The sequence below is a fragment of the Hyla sarda genome, chromosome 2 (genome assembly GCF_029499605.1).
Source record: "Hyla sarda isolate aHylSar1 chromosome 2, aHylSar1.hap1, whole genome shotgun sequence".
Classification (NCBI taxonomy): domain Eukaryota; kingdom Metazoa; phylum Chordata; class Amphibia; order Anura; family Hylidae; genus Hyla; species Hyla sarda.
The window spans coordinates 235165145-235186182 of NC_079190.1; the positions used below are offsets into that span (position 1 = coordinate 235165145).

Below are 21038 nucleotides of genomic sequence, written 5' to 3' on the forward strand. Positions count from 1 at the left end.
GCTCACCCACAATTATGCCAAGTGTCTATTCTGGTACCACCCGAAAAAGTACTAAGGAATAAATGATTTAAACAGGATGGCTCCACTAAGCTCACAACCAAAAATGATGTCCTCACAATACCCATTCACATTGTAGTAATCCGATTTCTCTGCTACTTTTAAGGTTCCATTTTCTGAGAAGCTTTGCTCTGTGGATGCAAAGGACTATTCATGTCTCTTAATCAGCTCTTTGGTTGAGAATTCCCAGTGATAAAGAATATTGTGGTCGCAAAGTGCTCTTGTTACTATCTGAAGCTTCCTACAAGCTTCGATTGTTGCTTGTGAGAGATCTGCGTACATAGTAACCTCCTGATATGGAAGTTGCTTTAGCTTCCTGCTTTGTTGCATTAGCTTGTCTCTAACAAATATCTTTTGACACATGATCTGGTAGACTTTTCAGTTTATAAAGTTGGTGTGCTCGATCTATAAGGTCTCAGTCATTGTCACACGACACCACTGCTATAATAATCTTTCCCTCATTTTGGGTAAGTTCACTGTTAAAGACTTTTTATGGAAGCCCGCAGAGCTTAATATTGTGGCTGTTCCTGTCTTCTTTACCAGCCATTTAGATTTTTATTTTATCCATCTAGTTGCACATTCCTGAATGGGCATCTCCAAAGTCATTCTGTATTGATGTTAATTCACCCACTTTATTTTCTAGATGGTCTATCTTGAAAGGTCTCAAACTTTTTTCTATTGGTGAGACAGTAGCTGAAATCTTTTTGTATAGATGTCCTTAACGCCATTATGGCTTCTAGGATGAAATCATTAGATGCAGATTTGCCAGTAGTGCAAATATTGGCTAACGACTCATTAAAATATTCTTTTTCTTTATTATCAGGTATGTGTCCCATCTCACTTTATTTCAGTGGGCTTGTTGTGGATGAATTCCTTATTTTTACTTTCAGTTGTGATGGGCTCTTAATTTTTAAGGTTCCCCTTTTTCCCTAAGTTTGACATGGTGATATGGCAGAAAGGGCTTTCTTGCAGTGCATTGTGGGAGAAGTTCCTGATTTTGAGAAGCTTGAACTGCCAGGAGAACATGAAAAGCAACAGGGTTTTCCCATCACAGTTGTCATATAGGCTGCGGCTAAGGAAGTAATGCGTTTCAAGGCTTTTCCTCTTGCCTTCCTGGATGCTGTTGTTGAGGTTGTGTTGCATGGCCTCATAATCTTTATTCTGTATGTACAATTTAACATTTTTTCTCCAGGTGTAAAGAACTTTGATTTTATAGTGTATACTATTGCACAGTCAGTCTCAGTACATGGTCATAAACAGTCCTGTAAGTCACAAAGCTTATGAATTGTATGCAGCTTAATCTTCACTACAGCAAGTCATGATGGAAATAAGAAAACACTTTGGTTTGAACTGTATAGACACAGCTGTCAATATATCAGTTTTAGTATTATTTAAAGGGGTATTCCAGGGATAAAAAAAAACAGGCCTTTTTTCTTTCAAAGACCTCTTGCTGTTTGTCTCCAGTTTGGGTGTGGTTCTGCAGCTCCGTTCCATTGAAGTGAATGGAACCAAGTTGTAATACCACACCCAAAGTGGAGACAAGGAGGGCGCTGTTTTTGAAAGAAATAAAATGCCTGTTTTTTTATTCCTGGAAGACCCCTTTAACCTCCTTCCTGCACAGGGCTTTTGGTGGGTTTATATTAGCTATACATTTATAGATATCTCCAGATGGTTTAAAAGCCTCGGTATGGGTAGATTCTATGGCCGCGGTCCTAACTGGCAATTATCCCTGCCAAACTCTCCCAAGGTATCCCCTACCTTTTGTGGGTAAGTGTCATAAGATGTCCAGTGGTAAGCAGGGGTTCACCTTTAGTGGATGACAGCAGATACGTTTATGTTTATGGCCATCTGGAATTTAGCGCAGAAAATTTAGCAGCACTTGACCTTAGCTATATTTTCCAGAGCTTGGATTTCCTCCAATCTTTCCCTGGAGCAGCACCACAATGACAATAGATTAATCTGGTGCAGAAAAAAAGCTTTTGTGTTGCTTTTTAGCTCCTTATCCGGATCTCCTCAGACCAGAGCTCTACACTTTACTTGGGTCCCCTCAAGATGGCACCTAGCAGGCAAAAAATTGTTCTGCCTTTTTGAACGGTGGCCATATGCAAAAACCATCTGCATTAAAGGGGTATTCCAGGAATTTTTTTTATTTGACTATGCTACAGGGGCTGTAAAGTTAGTGTAGTTCATAATATAGTGTCTGTACCTGTGTGTGACGGTTTTTTCACAATTCTTCTGTGATTTTCACCCCATTATTTATTTTTAACAGCATACAAAATGACTGTTGTCTCAGAATTTTCCCAGGTTGCAGTGCGGCCGAGACCTGACTCACTAGTCAGCTGATGAAAGGGAGCCTGTCTGCTTCAAAGGGTGGAGCGATCGCTTGCTGGGAGAGAGATCAACTGCAACTAATGCAACAGCTGTAGGCACCCTGATTGAAAACCACAGGTCTTTGGATGGATGCAGCTCATTTATGTTTCAATGGGTGAGGTGGCTGATGTGTGGGAGGGAGGAAAATTGAATTGTAGGATTTGTAGTAAAAAAAAAAAGAAAAGTCAAACAGGAAATACCAGTTCACAAAAAGCTAGCCACAGTGTTATGGTAATCTCACAACATAGCCATTTATCCCCAAGACAAGCGCAGATCCTTTCTAAGCATGTCCATTACTGCCTGCCAGGTACATACTAAAATCACCTAATGGGGGATAACCCCTTTAAAGCTCGGCCACAAGCCTGAGTCCCATCCAAGCCCTGTGACTGTACACTGTCTGGTTCAGAGTCATGGCCTGGATATTGGGGAAGTTACACCACATCCTTTGTTTGGAATCTTGACATATTGTCTTGACGCTGAACCTGCGAGTTTATGACAACCACATATCGGCAATGGCTTTGCCATCAGTATGCAATGCATACATGGGCTGGTGTAGTTTTAGAGACTTTTCAGTGGCTTTGCGCCTTTTTTTGTTCCTTTTTACAAAAAGGCGCAATGATCAATCCCTTCCATATCATGTGTATTGGCAAAATCTGTGGATTGCAACTCAAAATCAGCAGAAATGTGTACACAAAAAGGGGCAAAAAAAGGCGCAAAAAATCCTGCTTGCGCCTTTTTTGCCCCTTTTTTGACTCAAAAAACGGTCTAAAGACCATGATAAATGTGTGCCTGTATCTTCTGGACTAACCAGTGTAAGCGTTGCTGAACTAACCACCAGGAACTCTAAAGTGCCCCTCCCTTTTGAGTAACTGCCTGTCTCACACGAAACATGATGTATGCCCACCGTGACTCCCCAAGCAGAATAGTGAGAGCAGCACTGGAGTATAATAACCTAAATAAAATGCAGGAAAGTAAAATGTATGTACGCAGTGACTCTCGCAGTAGTACAGAGAGTTCAGCAATGAAGTATAATACAGAATGTCCAGCAGAATAGTGCACACAGCTCTGTAGTCTCGCCACTACAGGGAGCAGCTTCTCTGACTGCTGAGTGTGGAGTGTATCGTTTGGTGTGTGCTCTGAGGTCAGCATGAAAACATCTGCGCCAGGCATCGTTTTTCCTTCCCCAGAGGAAGGGCATGTGTTCTGGTATGAGCGGGGAGAGGGGAACCCCAACACTGGCCCCCCAAACCAGGACTGCTGGGGAGCAAGGGAATCTAGCAACCAGCTACAGAGGAAATGCCATCAGAAAGCACATCAGAGGTCTCCGGGTTAAGGCGTTCTGCAGCTCCAGCCCTCCATGAAAGAGTAGCCGCAAGGCTGTTCCTGCAAGTTGTGGGACCATGCACACAAGTTCTGCTTAGGATACTGTTACAACAAGGCCTGATAATGTGGACTGTGACACTCCTGGAGCAAGGCTAAATTCCTGTGGAGGTGGATTGGGGAATGCCTAGGGCCCAGGAGCCACTGGAGTCACTTATGGTTCCTGGGTAACAGAATGCCTCGGTAGATATGAAGAAGCCAGGAACGCCTTTTGTATAGGCTTCTGGAGGAGGTACGCAACCTTTTAGGTTGTTGGACACTGCGCCTAAGTGGCAGAAAACTGAGCTGTTGGCAAAGATTAAGCAGCTGAAAAATTAAATAAAGAAGCTAGGGGAAAAAAAAGAGCAGGGGACCATTCAGGGAAAAACTGTTAAATGACGATCGATTTATGGAAATGGAGAAAGAAAAGGAGAGAGAGCTGAGGGGGCTTCAGCCATGGGGTGAGGAGGCAGGAGATGCTGTGGAGGCTGATAATGTTGAGCCGAATCCACCCGGGATCTGTAGCATCTGACCCCATTCAGTGGGCTCCCTGCTGGGCAAGTGGCGATGTCATCTGGCCATGGTTTGGGGGATGAGTGCAACACCAGTCAACAGGGAGGGGCGCTGATGGGCTGATGGCCCAGATCCAGCTCCTGGAGTCCCCAGGTCGCCTCCAGGACTTCACATTTGGGGATGAGTTACCAGAGGAGGCACCTGGGGGAAGAAGAAAGAGAAAAAGCCAAAGAAGACAAAGCTCCAGGAGCAGGTAGCATTTGCATATACCCCTTTCCCTGAGCTCCCCGCACTGGCCACAGAATCAGCTCACGGTGTGAACCCCATTTCTCAGCCTGGCTTGAGTTCTGCTGTGGACTGTGCTGGAGAGTGGGTAGAGTATTAAGTCTAATGTGGCGGTGAGCTCCATCGAGTTTGCAGTAACAGTGGTGGAGCAGGTGAGGTATTGGCTGTGAGACCAGACAGAGATATTGGCCTAGCAGTGGGCAGTAAAGGCTCTGGTGCATTAGCTTGCTCCCCAAAGGGTGGGTGGACAGCTTTTTGCCTGAGTCTGCTGCGGGAGCTCCGGCGGCTCTAAGCATTGCCGCTGCTGATCCTTTGGAGCAGCGGTGTCATCCTGAAAGAGCGGTCAGTACATACATAGATGCCTTCGCCACCCAAAAAGACTGGACTGAAACTGTTATTTTGTATTGGTACTGCTTATCCGGATCAGTGGCACACAGGAGCAGGAAACTTGGGTACTGGTAAAAACAGGGCTGGGGCTGCTTCTAAACAGGCTAGGCAGGCTGTTAAAGAGCTAGGCAGGAAAGGTATAGGGAGTCACGGGAGCAGCGTCAGGCAACTGAGGTGATTTTTAAATCTTGTCCCTGAGGCCAGCCTTACTGCTGAGGACCTGAGGGATAGTGAACTAGATGAGGAGATTGGGAGGATCCACAAAGTGAAGGATGCCATCTACTTGCTGTCCTCTCATGGTGAGAACACTGAGGACAGTGGGAGATGGGCGGGTACTAGGCGGAATAAGAAAGGATAGTTAAGATCTTCAGCCACCCGCCAGATGCCAAAGGAAGGTTCAATTTACCTCCCGAATCTCTCAAACCGGTTCCGAGCCCTCTGTGACTTTTCCTCTTCGGAGGAGGAGGAGGCTGGGGGTGAGGTTCCGGATGTTGTTATGGGGCTTACAGGAGACGCTGAGTTCTCTCTCCCTGGGGAACCTGGAGGAATGGGGCCAAGCTGTATAGTGGAGTGGCAGTCTTTTTTACCACAGCAGTAGAATGCCGACCTTTTGACTAAGATCAAGTGTAGTCTCTGTTCTTATCAGGTAGTCCACTGGTGGAAATGGATGGCTACATGGAGGAGCAGGTGTACCAAGGCGCTCTGGGGCTGGTGCCACAAAATCAGCTCAACGGCTACCCTGATGTGACCTGCTTCCTCCAGGTCTCACCATGAGGCCGAGAGGGTCTAGAGTCAAGATACATTAGTGCCTCGGGGAGTGGTGACCCCAAGGTGCCGAAACTCACTGGGTGTATTGGCTCACTGAGTTGAAGCACTGGCACCATGATCTCTTCACCTTAGTGGCACTCACCACTTGATTCCCGGCCTTCTGGCTAGGATAAGAGAAATTTTATAGATCTGGCCGGATGTCCGGGCAGTATACCTGCGCATATTCACATTTATTTATTTTTGTTCACCGTGTCTTTTTTTTGCGTGTTGTGTGTCCACAGGATTGTTAGGATGCGGTAGCCCTTCTGGGTGTCCCTCCTAGCGGTCTGGGGGAGGTGTGTGGCATTAGGTTTTGCACCTTCCTGCAAAAACCCCTTGTACTCCTGCATGGACAGAGTACCGACCGTTAATGGCTCTGCCGGCAGATACCTTGGCTAACGCCAAGGTGTTATCCCGCTTCGGTGAAAAGGGACATCGAACCTGGAACCTCGCAGGTACCTTTTTGGTTCGGAGGCGAAGGGTAAGGTTTGTTGGGGTGCCTCTCTCCTGTCGGAGAAGGGTTTGCGATAGATCGCATTTTTTAGTGTAACACGTTTGCACTTTTTCTTGAACTTTGGGTGATTCGAGAGCACGTTCCTTGGCTCTTTAAAAAAAAAAAGTAGAATTCGACCTGATCCTGTATCAGTGCCCAATAGGACCGTCCCCTCCCAGTATTAACCCTAAAGACGCGGCAATCAAAGTTGATCGCCACATCTGAAGTGAAAGTGAAACCTTCCCGTCAGCTCAGTCGGGCTGATCGGGACCACCATGGAGAAACCGCAGTGTCCCGATCAGTTGTACGGACACGAGGAGGGTCCCTATTTGCCTCCTCGCTGTCCGATCACCGAATGACTGACTGCTCCGTGCCTGAGATCCAGGCAGGAGAAGTCGTGTGGCGATAGCACTGATCAATGCCATCCTATTGCATAGCAGTGATCAGTGTAGGAAATCAGTGTGTGCAATGTTATAGTCCCCTATGGGGGCTATAATATTGCAAAAAAAAAAAGTGAAAATAAAGTGTTAATAAATGTGATTTAACCCCTTCCCTAATAAAAGTCTGAATCACCCCCCTTTTCCCATAAAAAAAACTATGTAAATAAATATAAACATATGTGGTATCGCCGCGTGAATAAATGTCCAAACTATAAGAATATATAATTAATTAAACCGTGCAGTCAATGGCGTACACGTAAAAAAAAATTTAAGTCCAAAATAGCGTATTTTTGGTCACTTTTTATACCATAAGAAATTAATAAAAGCAATCAAAAAGTCAGATCAAAACAAAAAACGGTACCAATAAAAACTTCAAATTACGACGCAAAAAATGAGCCCTCATACATCCCCCATATGCGGAAAAATAAAGTTATATGGGTCAGAAGAGGACATTTTTAAACGTATAAATTTTTGAGCATTTAGTTATGATTTTTTCCAGAAGTAAGACAAAATCAAACCTATATAAGTAGGGTATCATTTTAATCACATGGACCTACAGATTAAAGAGAAGGTGTCATTTTTACCGAAAAATGCACTGCGTGGAAACGGAAGATCCCAAAAATTACAAAAATGGCGTGTTTTATTTTTTTATTTATTTTTTCAATTTTGTTGCACAATTATTTTTTTATTTTGGGTTTCACTGTAGATTTTTGGGCAAAATGACTGTTGTCATTACAAAGTAGAATTGGTGGCACAAAAAATAAGCAATCATGGATTTTTAGGTGGAAAATTGAAATGGTTATGATTTTTAAAAGGTGAGGAGGAAAAAACGAATATTGAAAAACACTGAGCCCTTAAGAGGTTAAAATAATAAACTCTACTTCTCTGGTCCCCGGAAGCTATTCCTAGTCCTTTCCCATTTTTTTAAATAAAATAATGTAATCAGAAATAAATATAAACATATGTGGTACCGCCGTGTGCGTAAATGTCCGAACTATTAAAATATAAGGTTAATCAAATCGCACGGTCGATGGCATACACCTAAAAAAAAAAGAAAAATACCAAAGTCCAAAATTGTGAATTTTTGGTCCCTTCATAAACCATAAAATTTTTTTATAAAAAGCGATCAAAAAGTCCAATCAAAACAAAAATGGTACCAATAAAAACTACAGACCACGGTGCAAAAAAAGTTAAAGGGGTCAGAAGATGACAATTTTAAACATACTAATTATGGTGCATGTAGTTATTTTTTTAGTAAAATAAAATAAAACCTACATAAATATAGTATCCTTGTAACCGTATGGACCTACAGAATAAAGATAAGGTGTAATTTTTTAATTTTTTGTTTTGCCGCAGATTGTTATAAAATTTGTGATTTCATTACAAAGTACATTTGGTGACACAAAAAACAAGCCCTTATATGGCTCTGTAGGTGCCAAGGTGAAAGTGTTATGGTTTTTAGAAGGGGAGAAGGAAAAACGAAAGTGCAAAAAATGGACTTAAGGGGCTAATAAAGTACTGTAACTACATAATTTGTCTATTCCTCTCTCTTGTCTTCTAGGAGAATATTACCACAGTCTCTGGGGTCCTTACGCCGGATGGGCCCAAGGAGTAAGTTTGTGTGCCTATTTAAAATTTTTGCAACCCATAATAAATAAATTCATATTAACGTTTTTGTATAAAATATTTTGAAGTCTTTAGCTTTCAGTATTCAGTGGGAGGGCCAGTTGAAGGTATCGTGAGTAGTTGCTGTGTATTCCTATGCAGTCCCTGTAAAGACATCCTTAATCCCTTAAGGACATGCGCCATAAATGTATGGTACTGCAGCAAGTACCTGCACACAGCGCCATACCTTTACGGCACGGCAATGACGCAAATGCAGGAGCTGCGCTTGCTTCATGCACAGCGGGGACCCGCCGGTAATGGCGGACATCAGCGATTGCGCTGATGTCTGCCATTAACCCCACAGATGTCATGATCAATAGAGATCACGGCATGTGCGGCACTTTAAATGGTTCATCTGATCGCCCGCAACACTACCGCAAAGGTCCCCTCACCTGCCTCCGCCGCTCTCCCGGGGTCTTCCTTCCTGCCTTCCAGCAGAGCAGAAGATCGCCGATAATACTGATCAGTGCTATGCATAGCACTGAGCAGTATTGGCAATCCGATGATTGCTATAAATAGTCCCCTATGGGGACTAAAGCGTAAAATAAATGTTAAAAAAAATGTTTTAAAGCCCTTCCCCCAATAAAGATTTAAAGGGGTACTCCGGTGGAAAACTTTATTTTTTATTTTTTATTTTTTTTTATCAACTGGTGCAAGAAAGTTAAACAGATTTGTAAATTACTTCTATTAAAACATCTTAATCCTTCCAGTACTACTTAGCTGCTGAATACTACAGAGGAAATTATTTTCTTTTTGAAACACAGAGCTCTCTCTAGGGGCGGAGTACCCCTTTAAGGACGCAGCCCTTTAAGGATGCTTTTACTTTTCATTCTGATTCTGAAATTGTTTTATGTTCATGTTAATGGTAAATTTGTGTCGATACTTGCATCATTTCTTGGTGAAAAATGCCAAAATTTTATGAAAAATGTCAAAATGTTGCATTTTTTTTTACTTTGAAGCTCTCTGCTTATAAGGAAAATGGACATCCCAAATAAATGATATATTGATTCATATATACAATATGTCTACTTCATATTTTCATCATAAAGTTGACATGTTTCTACTTTTGGAAGACATCAGAGGGCTTCAAAGTTCAGCAGCAATTTTCCAATTTTTCACAAAATTTTAAAAATCTGAATTTTTCAGGTACCAGTTCTGTTTTGAAGTGAATTTAAAGGGTCTTCATATTAGAAATACCCCATAAATGACCCCATTATAAAAACTGCACCCCTCAGCATGTTCTTGTAGACCCAGTTTTTGAATTTTTACAAGGGGTAAAAGGAGAGAAATCTTCCTAAAATATATAACCCAATTTCTCTTGAGTAAGGAAATACCTCATATGTGTATGTCAAGTATTCGGCGGGCGCAGTAGAGGGCTCAGAATGGAAGGAGCGACAATGGGATTTTGGAGAGTGAGTTTTTCTGAAATGGTTTTTGGGGGGCATGTCACATTTAGGAAGCTCCTATTGTGCCAGAACAGCAAAAACAAAACAAAAAAAAAAACACATGGCCCACTATTTTGTAAACTACACCCCTCAAGGAACGTAACAAGGGGTACAGTGAGCCTTAACACCCCACAGGTGTTTGACAACTTTTTGTTAAATTCGGATGTGTAAATAAAAATTTCACTAAAATGCTGGTTTTTCCCCAAATTTGACATTTTTACAAGGGGTAATAGGATACAATGCACCCCAAAATTTGTAACTCCATTTCTTCTGAGTATGGAAATACCCCATGTGTGGACGTCAGTTTGCTGTGTGGGCATGCTGAGATTTGTAGTTTTGCTACATCTGGAGGGCTACAGTTTGGAGATCACTGTGCGGTGCTTTCTAAACCGTGGCCCTCTAAATCTTGCAAAACTACAACTCCCAGCATGCACGAACAGCAAACGGCTGTCTTGCCATGCTGGGAGTTGTAGTTGCGTACCTCCAGCTGTTGTTTAACTACGTCTTAAGGGGTTAATCAAAAAAGCTTAAAAAATTATAAATAAACATATTCGGAATCGCCACGTGCATAAATGTCCGAACCATAAAAATATAATGTTAATGATCCCATACGGTGAACAGCGTAAAAAAAGAGTCAAACATTTCTGCTTTTTGGTCACGTCACATTGCAAAAAAGATTAATAAAAAGCAATCAAAAAGTCACATATACGCAAAAGAAGAGCAAAAAAGAGCCTTCACACATCCCTGTATACAGAAAAATGAGAACGTTATAGGTGGTCAAAATTTTTAAATAGAAGTAATTTACAAATCAAATATAGACACAATCGAGAGGCTCCTGTCTGTCTGACCGGCACTAAAGACCCGAGCAACCCAGCAAACACCTATACCCACGGTGTATAAAAATAGGGACAATATGTAAAAAGTAGATGGGGCTCAAAGGTCAAAGATATCTGGTTTAAAATAATTAGTATTTATTAATATAGAATGATAATAGATTAAATAGGGAATGTACAGGGTCCTTGTACTCCCCTAATTAATTTAATTAAATACACAATACAAATATAATATAATAATACCAATAACAACTATAAAAATAATAATAATCTGCGACTTGAGCCTGTAATATCGATATAGCAATCTAATAATCCTGTGGAACAACACAGTGCAAATGTTCATTCAATTGTTCCTATTCTCAGTGATCTTCAATATGAAGCAGATAAAATGTAGCAGCTACAGATATACAGTTAGTCAATTGATGCAATAGTACTGTATCTGTCCAGACAGTGGCAACTCGATCCCACCTAAACAAGGTAGCGCTTGGTGAACAGTGAACAGTCACTAAAGATCACTCCTTATGCATCTCTGTGTATACCACACATCAAAATGTCATATCAGATCAGCCAGTTTGCAATAAGCTCCATACAATGCTCACCACTCCCGGGATGTCACGGATCTCCCTTCAGTGTAGTCCTGTGTGCCGGCTGTATAGAGTCTTTCGCCCAGTGACTTGCCTCAGTCAGGGATCGCACTGCTGGAGTCTCGGCCAACTCTTAAGAACGCGGCACTTGGTGGTGGGCACCGTTTGGGGGGGACTGCAGCGCTGTCAAGCGGAGTCCCTTGGTCGGACCAGCTGGGAATGGTGGCGGTCAGCAAGCTTCAAGTCCTTATTGTGGATGGCCCGATTGGCTTTTCACTTGCAATTAATATAACGGCTGGATGCGGTATGCTGAGTGAATATCCCGGCGGCGTTCCTCGTGTACAGGTCGCGCGCTCGGGAGATAGCGCACTGTAATAGATGCATTGGATCTGTCGGATGATCGCTAATAGTCTCAGGCAAGTGTTCTATATTGTCAGGCTCAATATCGCATATTTATAATCGCTGGACGCGTTTCAAAACCATCCTCGGTTTTTCCTTCAGCAGCGGAACGTTCCGCTGCTGAAGAAAAAACCTCTTTGGGCGGTGACAGGATACAGGTTTAAAACTCCCAGCAACCCTCTAGCGAGCAGTTTACTAAATTGCCAGATGACCCATGCGAGTCTTCAGGACTGCCAGCAATTCCGTAGACCACTTGTTTTAGCAGCAGGCTACAAGGTTGCCATTAGTTTTAAATGTGTATCCTGCTGCTTAAAAATATTGCAGTTACACTGTAACATATGCGGTTTGTACTTCTGATCAGCTGCTATGTTGCAGTATACAGTTGTGTGTTAACGTGTAATGCATAGTCTATCCATTCTCTGTATTTTATTATTATTTGCTTTTTTTAGGTCTTATTTTGTTCAGATCTTAAGAAATTTCAGCATTCAGAAGATCAACCAAAAGAAAAAAAGTTAAAAAGATAAAAATGAAAATTATTATTTTTTTGTTATATATTAAGAACAATTTTATTTTGTTTTTACACAAGCAAATAATAAATTCTATATAACCCCAAAGTCAGTTTCATATTGTTTATATTTATTTTTTTATTCCAGATTTAGGAATCCTAAACAGTCTCTGCGTTACAGTGCAATGTGATAATCACCTAGCACATGCATGCGGGGAAATTTATCAAAACCTGTGCAGAGGAAAAGTTGTCCATAGCAACCAATCAGATTGTTCTTTTGTTTTTCAGAGGTTTTTTTTTTTATTAAAGCAGCGATCTGATTGGTTGCTGTGGGCAACTGATCAACTTTTCTTCTGCACAGGTTTTAATAAATCTCCCCCACTAACTAGAGCACTGAAGATTTTGAAACAAAACATTGGATACTATCCTAATTATCTGTCATATTTAGATGAACTTCTACACATGCCAATATTAATAGCCATATAAACTCAAAATATCTGTATTGTCACATTTCCATAAGGCCTATTTCTGTATGTGGCAAGCCACATCTTAGAACCCTCATCTGTGAGATATTAGTTGAAATGATATGAATTTCTAAAGTGAAAACTTATTCTAGGACCCTTCACACATAAAATTACTGTAATGGCATGCTGGGAGTTGTAGTAGTGTGGCGGGTGGTCGGAAAATGTGCGGGCGGGTGACAAGCTTGTCACGCACCCGCGCCGCAGGACTACAACTCCCAGCATGTCCTTATTGTCACCCGCCCGCACATCTCCCTCCCGTCCGCGCTCCACCAGGGCATGGTGGGAGTTATAGTAGTAATGCGTCACGGGCGGAAGATGTGCTGGCGGGTGACAAGCTTGTCACGCACCCACGCCGCAGGACTACAACTCCCAGGATGCCCTTACAATAAGGACATGCTGGTAGTTGTAGTGGTGCAGCGTAGGCAGCGGATGACAAGCTTGTCGCCTGCCTGCACATCTTCCACCTGCCCGACTACAACTCCCAGCATGTCTTCACTGTAAGAGCATGCTGGGAGTTGTAGTCTTGAGGCGGGGTGGGTGACAAGTTTTCGTCTGCCTGTGTCACAAGCCTACAACTCCTAGCATGTCCTTACTGTAAAGGCATGCTGGGAGTTGTAGTTATGCGGCAGGGCAGGTGACCAGCTTGTCACCCGTGTCGCACATCTCCCGCCCACGACACATAACTACAACTCCCAGCATGTCCTTACTGCAAGGGCATGGTGGGAGTTGTAATCGTGCAGCAGGAGATGTGCAAGCACGTAGAGATAAGCGAAGTTACAGTGATTTGATTCATCGCAAACTTCTCGGCTCGGCAGTTGCTGACTTGGAGAGTCTCCTAGGACTGTATCCACCTTTTCCAGCCCACCGTAGCACCTGAAAACTGAATTATTTTATGCAGGCTAAAGTCAGCAACTGCAGAGCCAAGAAGTTTGTGACAAATCGAATCACTGTAATCTCTAGTGACAAGCTTCCCTGACTTGCTTGTCACCCGCCTGCAAATCTCCCGCCAGCCTGCCATCGTATGACTACAACTCCCAGTTTGCCCTTACAGTGAGGACATGCTGGAAGTTGTAGTCGTGTGCCACGGTCAGGTGGCAAAAAATGTACCAACCTATTTTCCATCTTTCTCTCATTTCAGATCTGTGTATCCTGTGGACTACTTCGGATTTGGTGGACTACTATTATGACCAGCGTTTTTTAGTTTTTGTTTTTAAAGTTAATAATAAAATGGTTAATGAGGGCTTGTTGGGGAGTTTTTATTTTTTATTTTAAACAAAAGTACCCACTGCCACAGGGCCGGTAGCAACAGGCCCGGGGCATCAAAAATGGCACTCCTGGGCCTAGGCGGTAACACGCTGGCATTATTTAGCTGAGGATAGCCAGTAACAATGTTCCTCGCTCACCCTGGTAACATCAGGCTGTTGCTGCTTGGTTGGTATCTAAGAATGAAAATAGGGGGAACCCTATGCAGTTTTTTAAATATTTAATTATTTATGAAAAAAATGTGGAGGGTTCCCCATATTTTCATTCTCAGCCAGATACCTATCAAGCAGCAGCCTGACATTACCAGGGTGGGCAAGGACCATTGTTACTGGCCCTCCCCAGCCTAAATAATGCCAGCCTGTTACCGCCTATGCCCAGGAGTGCCATTTGACACTCCGGACCTGTTGGTACCGGCGGTAATAATTGGGGATTAGTTCTAGCTGTTTTGGGGGCTAACGCTAAGCCCTGGCTTAGTAATGGACTCTGTCTATAAGAAAGTTTCCACTACTAAGCCTGTAAAGTAAATTTAAAAAGAAAAAACACAACACTTTTATAAAATATTTATTTTCAGAAACACTGCCCCACAAGCCCTCTTTAACTATTTTATTAATATTAAACAAAAAAAAAAAAAAACACTGGTCATCGTAGTCCGCCGAATCTGAAGTACGCCACAGGATACACGGATCTGAAATGAGAATAAAAAACACAAACAAACAAAAAATGGGTTAGTACATTTAGGGTGAAAAAAGTTGTAATTTTTTTTTTTTTAAATAAACACACACATACAGATATAGATATATATAGAGATATATATATATATATATATATATATATATATATATATATATATATATATATATATACACACACACACACATATATACAGTCATGGCCGTAAATGTTGGCATCCCTGAAATTTTTCGACAAAATTAAGTATTTCTCACAGAAAAGGATTGCAGTAACACGTTTTGCTATACACATTTTTATTAACTTCGTGTGTATTGGAACTAAACCAAAAAAGGAGGAAAAAAAGCTAATTGGACATAATGTCACACCAAACTCCAAAAATGGGCTGGACAAAATGATTGGCACCCTTAACTTAATATTTGGTTGCACACCCTTTGGAAAAAATAACTGAAATCAGTCGCTTCCTATAACCAATCAATAAGCTTCTTACACCTCTCAGCCGGAATGTTGAACCACTTTTCCTTTACAAACTGCTCCAGGTCTCTATAATTGGAAGGGCGCCTTTTCACAACAGCAATTTTAAGATATCGCCACAGGTGTTCAATGGGATTTAGATCTGGACTCATTGCTGCTCACTTCAGAACTCTCCAGCGCTTTGTTGCCATCCATTTCTGGGTGCTTTTTGACGTATGTTTGGGGTCATTGTCCTGCTGGAAGACCCAAGATCTTGGCCGCAATGCCAGCTTTCTGACACTGGGCTGTACAGTGCGACCCAAAATCCATTGGTAATCCTCAGATTTCATAATGCCTTGCACACATTCAAGGCACCCAGTGCCAGAGGCAGAAAAACCCCAAAACATCATTGAACCTCCACCATATTTCCCTGTAGGTACTGTGTTCTTTTCTTTTGTAGGCCTCATTCTGTTTTTGGTAAACAGCAGAATGATGTGCTTTACCAAAAAGCTCTATCTTGGTCTCCTCTGTCCATAAGACGTTTTCCCAGAAGGATTTTGGCAAAATGTAGTCTTGCTTTTTTGTCTGTGTCAGCAGTGGGGTCCTCCTGGGTCTCCTGACATAGCGTTTCATTTCATTTAAATGTCGACGGATAGTTCGTGCTGACATAGATGCTCCCTGAGCCTGCAGGACACCTTGAATATCTTTGGAACTTGTTTGGGGATGCTTATCCATCAGCCGGACTATCCTGCGTTGACACCTTTCATACATTTTTCTCTTCCGTGCACACCCAGGGAGATTAGCTACAGTGCCATGGGTTGCAAACTTCTTGATAATTTTGCGCACTGAGGACAAAGGCAAATCTAGATCTCTGGAGATGGACTTGTAACCTTGAGATTGTTGATATTTTTCCACAATTTTGGTTCTTAAATCCTCAGACAGTTCTCTTCTCTTTCTGTTGTCCATGCATAGTGTGGCACACACAGACACACACTGCAAAGACTGTGAGAGTGAACTTCTCTCCTTTTTATCTGCTTTCAGGTGGGATGTTTATATTTATACACAAAGGGAATAAACATGTGTATAGCAAAACATGTATTACTGCAAGCCTTTTCTGTCAGAAATACTTCATTTTATTGAGAAATTTCAGGGGTGCCAACTAGATGAGCGAACTTACAGTAAATTCGATTCGTCACGAACTTCTCGGCTCGGCAGTTGATGACTTATCCTGCGTAAATTAGTTCAGCCTTCAGGTGCTCCGGTGGGCTGGAAAAGGTGGATACATTCCTAGGAAAGAGTCTCCTAGGACTGTATCCACCTTTTCCAGCCCATCGGAGCACCTGAAAGCTGAACTAATTTATGCAGGAAAAGCCATCAACTGCCGAGCCGAGAAGTTTGTGACGAATCGAATTCACTGTAAGTTCGCTCATCTCTAGTGCCAACGTTTACAGCCATGACTGTATGTATGTATATGTATGTATGTATATATATATATATATATATATATATATATATATATATATATATATTCACTTTTTTTCACAGCTGCAACTTGAGATGGGGTTACAAAGTGTTGTTCTGAAGTCATTTATTGGTTTTCGCTTGTGCTAAAAAAATAAATAAATGGTATTCAAAAGGGATTTACTGTTTTTTTGCTTATGTGAGCTAAATTTATCAACAGCCTGTGATAGTATGAGAAATATGTCACACATAAGCAAAAGCAAAGCTAGAAAAAAATGACTACAGAACTCTCTTACCAAAGCAACCATGATAAATGTCCATCATTGACACGGCTATCAAACGTATGGTTTTTATGCTTTTAAGGAAATCTATGCAACAGTGCTGGAGGTTCACGTCCTGAGTTGCAGCTGACAAATGCATACAGATGGTTCATTATCTATACTGAAAATCCAATGTGTGTTATATTTAGTTGTATGGGCAGGGCCCTAGTCCTGCAGGAATGCACAGGAATGGCGTTCCTTTGCTTTTTCCAGAGGAGGAACTCCGTCCCTTTACATTGGTCCTGCAGGACCGACCTCTGAATTATTCTTATCCTCCCTCCGTCTCCTCCCCCGGCCGGGACTGCTAGATGCTGGAGATGTTGGGGGCGGAGCTTAACTGTGGAGCACAGGAGAGATCGTGGCTGAAGGACCTGTGTGATGCTGTGGAGGAGGAAGGCTGAGCTGGAGGAGACATGTCACAAGTAACCCCAGTAAGGAAATTACATGGAAGGAGGTTTGTTACAGTGTGTCACCACAGTAGTCGAGTAATTACATGAGGAGAGTTTGTTACAGTGTGTCACCACAGTAGTAAGGAGATTATATGAGGAGGAGCATTGTTACAGTGTGTCACCCCAGTAGTAAGGAGATTACTTGTTGAGGAGATTTGTTACAGTGTGTTACCCCAGTAGTAATGAGATTACATGAGGAGGAGGCTTGTTACATTTGTCACCCCAGTAAGGTAATTACATGGAAGGAGGTTTGTTACAGTGTGTCACCCCAGTAGCAAGGAGATTACATGAGGAATAGGTTTGTTACAGTGTGTCACCCCAGTAGTAATGAGATTACATGAGGAGGTGGTTTCTTACAGTGTGTCACCCAGTAGTAAGGAAATTACTTGAGGAGGAGGAGGTTAAAAAAGTTATAGGGGTCAGAATACAATAAAAAATAAATGCTTTACTTTTTTTTTTTTTTTTTTAAAGCAGTACAATAATAGAAAAGCATATGTCATGGCTAGGCTATCATTTTAATCATATTGACCCACAGAATTAAGATGTCATATAATTTTTACCATAAAGTGCTCTCCAAATAAATAGTTGCCAACTTGCATTTTTCTTTTAAATTTCCCTCACAAATTATATATTTTTTGGTTGCCTCATACACTTTATAGTAAAATGAGTGATGTCATTACAAAGTACAATTGGTCATGCACAAACAAGCCTTTTATGGGTTCTGTGGATGGCAAAATTAGTTATAGCTCTTGGAAAGCGAGGCGGAAAAAATCAAAACCCCAAAAAAGTTAACTTTCTGTGTCTTCAAGGCCAAAATGGGCGAAGGGCTTGTTACAGTTTATCAGAAATGTGATTTATTACAGTGTGTATTCTTGAGTGACAGTCACCCAGGGCCGCCATCATCACATTAGGAATGCAGCCGCCCTCTACCACTTTAACAGGGCAATAGCTGCTGGGAGTAGACATGCTAAGACAGTCACGTCTGCTAAAATACACCGGGCCCTCCGCTGCCTGCCAATGAGGAGCAGAACAGCCACTACTGTGGAGTCAGACTGTGATGGTAACCACAGGGGTCTATAGGGGCTATACAGGAGGGCTGGTAATCTCTACAGGGGGGCATTATTACTGTTTGGGGTACAATAGGTGCTGGAAAAGTGCTGAGCCTAAAATGTTTGTCTTGCAGGTTCTGTGGAGATGAGTTGTGTCTGGAATTAATCATCATGACATTTTGGGCCGGATGAAGAAGAAAAAGAAAGTAACCGCCTCTGATCAGAGAAGACGTCACATGCGAGTCACCTGATGTAACTGTATATAATCGCTTATATGGTCTGCAGAGCCTGTGTGCAGCTGATATCTACCATTATATGGTCACCGTATGTGGGAATATTTGTAGAAGTGGGGGTAGGGGGCAGTAGTTACTTCTGTTCTCTAATTCTCTGGCTACTATATATGGTCCTATATATTCACATCATGATTTAATCTTACACGTAGGTTATATATTTGGTCAACATATAGTGGCAATGCCCCAGTTTACTTTAGTGGCCTAAACATGGTCATGGGCTAGTGTCAATGTTTAGTCCATTTTCTGCATGTATATGTTTACTTAGTGTGACTAAAAAGTGTGGTCTGCTGTGCTTTACAGTGCTGCACAGTAAACCTATACATGCAGGGAATGGACTAAAACGTAGTCACATACTAAGTGTAAGTTTAGATGGTGATGTGCACAGCCCCCGAGTAGGATAACACAGAGGGTTAACCTGTTATAAAAAAAAAAAGTGTATACAGTTAAAATCTGTGACTGAGCAATAAGTCTTGCCCTGTTACTAAACTCTTATAAACTGTAGGCAGCTGTATGTCTGCGTCCTGTAAGATTCCTGGATGTCAAGTTTTAGCTTGGACTTTTTCTATTCTTTTATTTTTTTGTGCAAACTGTAGGGGTTTATTAGAAATCTTGGGTGAGTTCCCACACTTTTTTCCAGGACTTGACCCCTAGGTATGGTGTATATTGTAAGGAATTTTAGGGGGAGAGCTTGTAATACAATACATTTTAGGGGGTATGATGTATATTATGGTGACTATCAGGGGTAGGGTATATTTTATGATAAATTACAGGGTGCCTTGATTAATCAGTATATGTAAGAGAACAACTGGAGAGATTTACTCCACAGCAACGAATTACTGCTCAGCTTTCACTTTACCAGAGATCATTAAAGGGGTACTCCAGTGAAAAACGTTTTTTGTTTTTTTTTATTTTAAATCAACTGGTGCCAGAAAGTTAAACAGATTTGTAAATGAGAAAGAACTCCGTCCGGCACCAAGGTATGAGGTAAAAAAGGCTTGTCTTTATTTATTCCACTGCAGGATACATACAGATAAAGATGTCTGATGCGTTTCGCCCTTTACAGGGCTTAATCGTAGACTAATACATCTCATAACAAACACGATTAAAATACTGAGCGGTCCGGTCACATGACCTACCGCATCATCACATTAAAATTACATGGAAGAACTGGATACCTGGATAACACATGGATCACACTCTATTTGGAGAAACCTGAGGTAACTGTCAACGCGCTAATTCACACCTTCCTCTTTAGCCGTTATTTCTGTGTGCGAATTTTATCCTAACCCCAAGAAAAATAGGGGAACATGGCTGGAAACAACAGGGTGCTGGAAGTATGGACACACTAGATGCATTACCTGTAACTTTATAGAACAAACAAACAAAATAATATCATGTTGCACAGGGAAAGAATATAAAATTAAAGATTACATTAATTGTAATTCAAAATCGATTGTATATGTGGCCACATGTACTGCCTGTAAGATTCAATATACAGGTTGTACAGGCAACACTTTAAAAACAAGGTTCCGCAAACATGTGGCCGACATTAAAAACAATGTATCTAGTGTGTCCATGCTTTCTAAACACTTTAGAAAAGTGCACGCAGGGGACAATAGTTTTCTGAGGGTCACAGGAGTGGAAAAAATACAATTAGGAGTCAGGGTAGGAGACCTAAGGAGACGGCTATATAATCGGGAAACATTTTGGATGTTTCTATTAGCAACCAGGCATCCGCAAGGTCTGAATAAGAGACTAGATTTGATAATTACCTGTCCGTGAAACTTATCGTCCCATCTATATTGGCTATATATGTAAAAAATTGGTTTGCATTTGTTTAAGTATTGCCGTTTATAAATAAATAAAATGAAATAAAATAATAATACATAACGAAGCAATACTTATGAACAATGCTATTTATTAAGCAATATAAAAAGAACTTTGTTATAATAATTATATCAAAAAAGGAAAAAATAACAATAGAAGTAAAATAAAATAGCATAGATAATTGGCAACAAAAGACAATTATTATAGCATATGATAAATAGTGAAACACTAACAATAAGAATGGAATAATATTAAATAATAATAAAAATAATAATAAAATAAAAACATGAATATAGAAAGTAATATATATATAATAAAATTAGGAAATATATATTAGCAACTATAAAATTAAACATATGTTGTCATAGTTAATATTATGATAATAATCTAGCATCCCCTGATTGATAAATACACTCACATATAAGAAATAATAAAATAATATGTGCTGAGCACTACTTATATTCATCCATATTACTATTATGTATGATGAATATATGTAGAACCAATTACTATCAGTAAAATCACTATAGGCTCTAATATCTAGAATAATAGAAAATAAGAGTAAATTCG

General features: G+C 41.2%; 1 protein-coding gene across 2 annotated transcripts in view; it reads left to right on the forward strand.

The window, feature by feature from the left end:
* Nucleotides 1-12244, forward strand: part of OGG1 (8-oxoguanine DNA glycosylase) — a 29556-nt gene extending 17312 nt beyond the window's left edge. Inside the window, exons 7-8 of one of the 2 annotated variants that reach the window (XM_056556683.1) lie at nucleotides 8273-8322; nucleotides 12087-12244. In XM_056556683.1, coding sequence (XP_056412658.1) covers nucleotides 8273-8322; nucleotides 12087-12161 — 125 coding nt within the window. In that variant the 3' untranslated portion in view covers nucleotides 12162-12244. The remainder of the gene's footprint in view (nucleotides 1-8272; nucleotides 8323-12086) is intronic. The other variant, XM_056556684.1, reaches the window with a different exon arrangement.
* Nucleotides 12245-21038: the final 8794 nt, after the last annotated feature.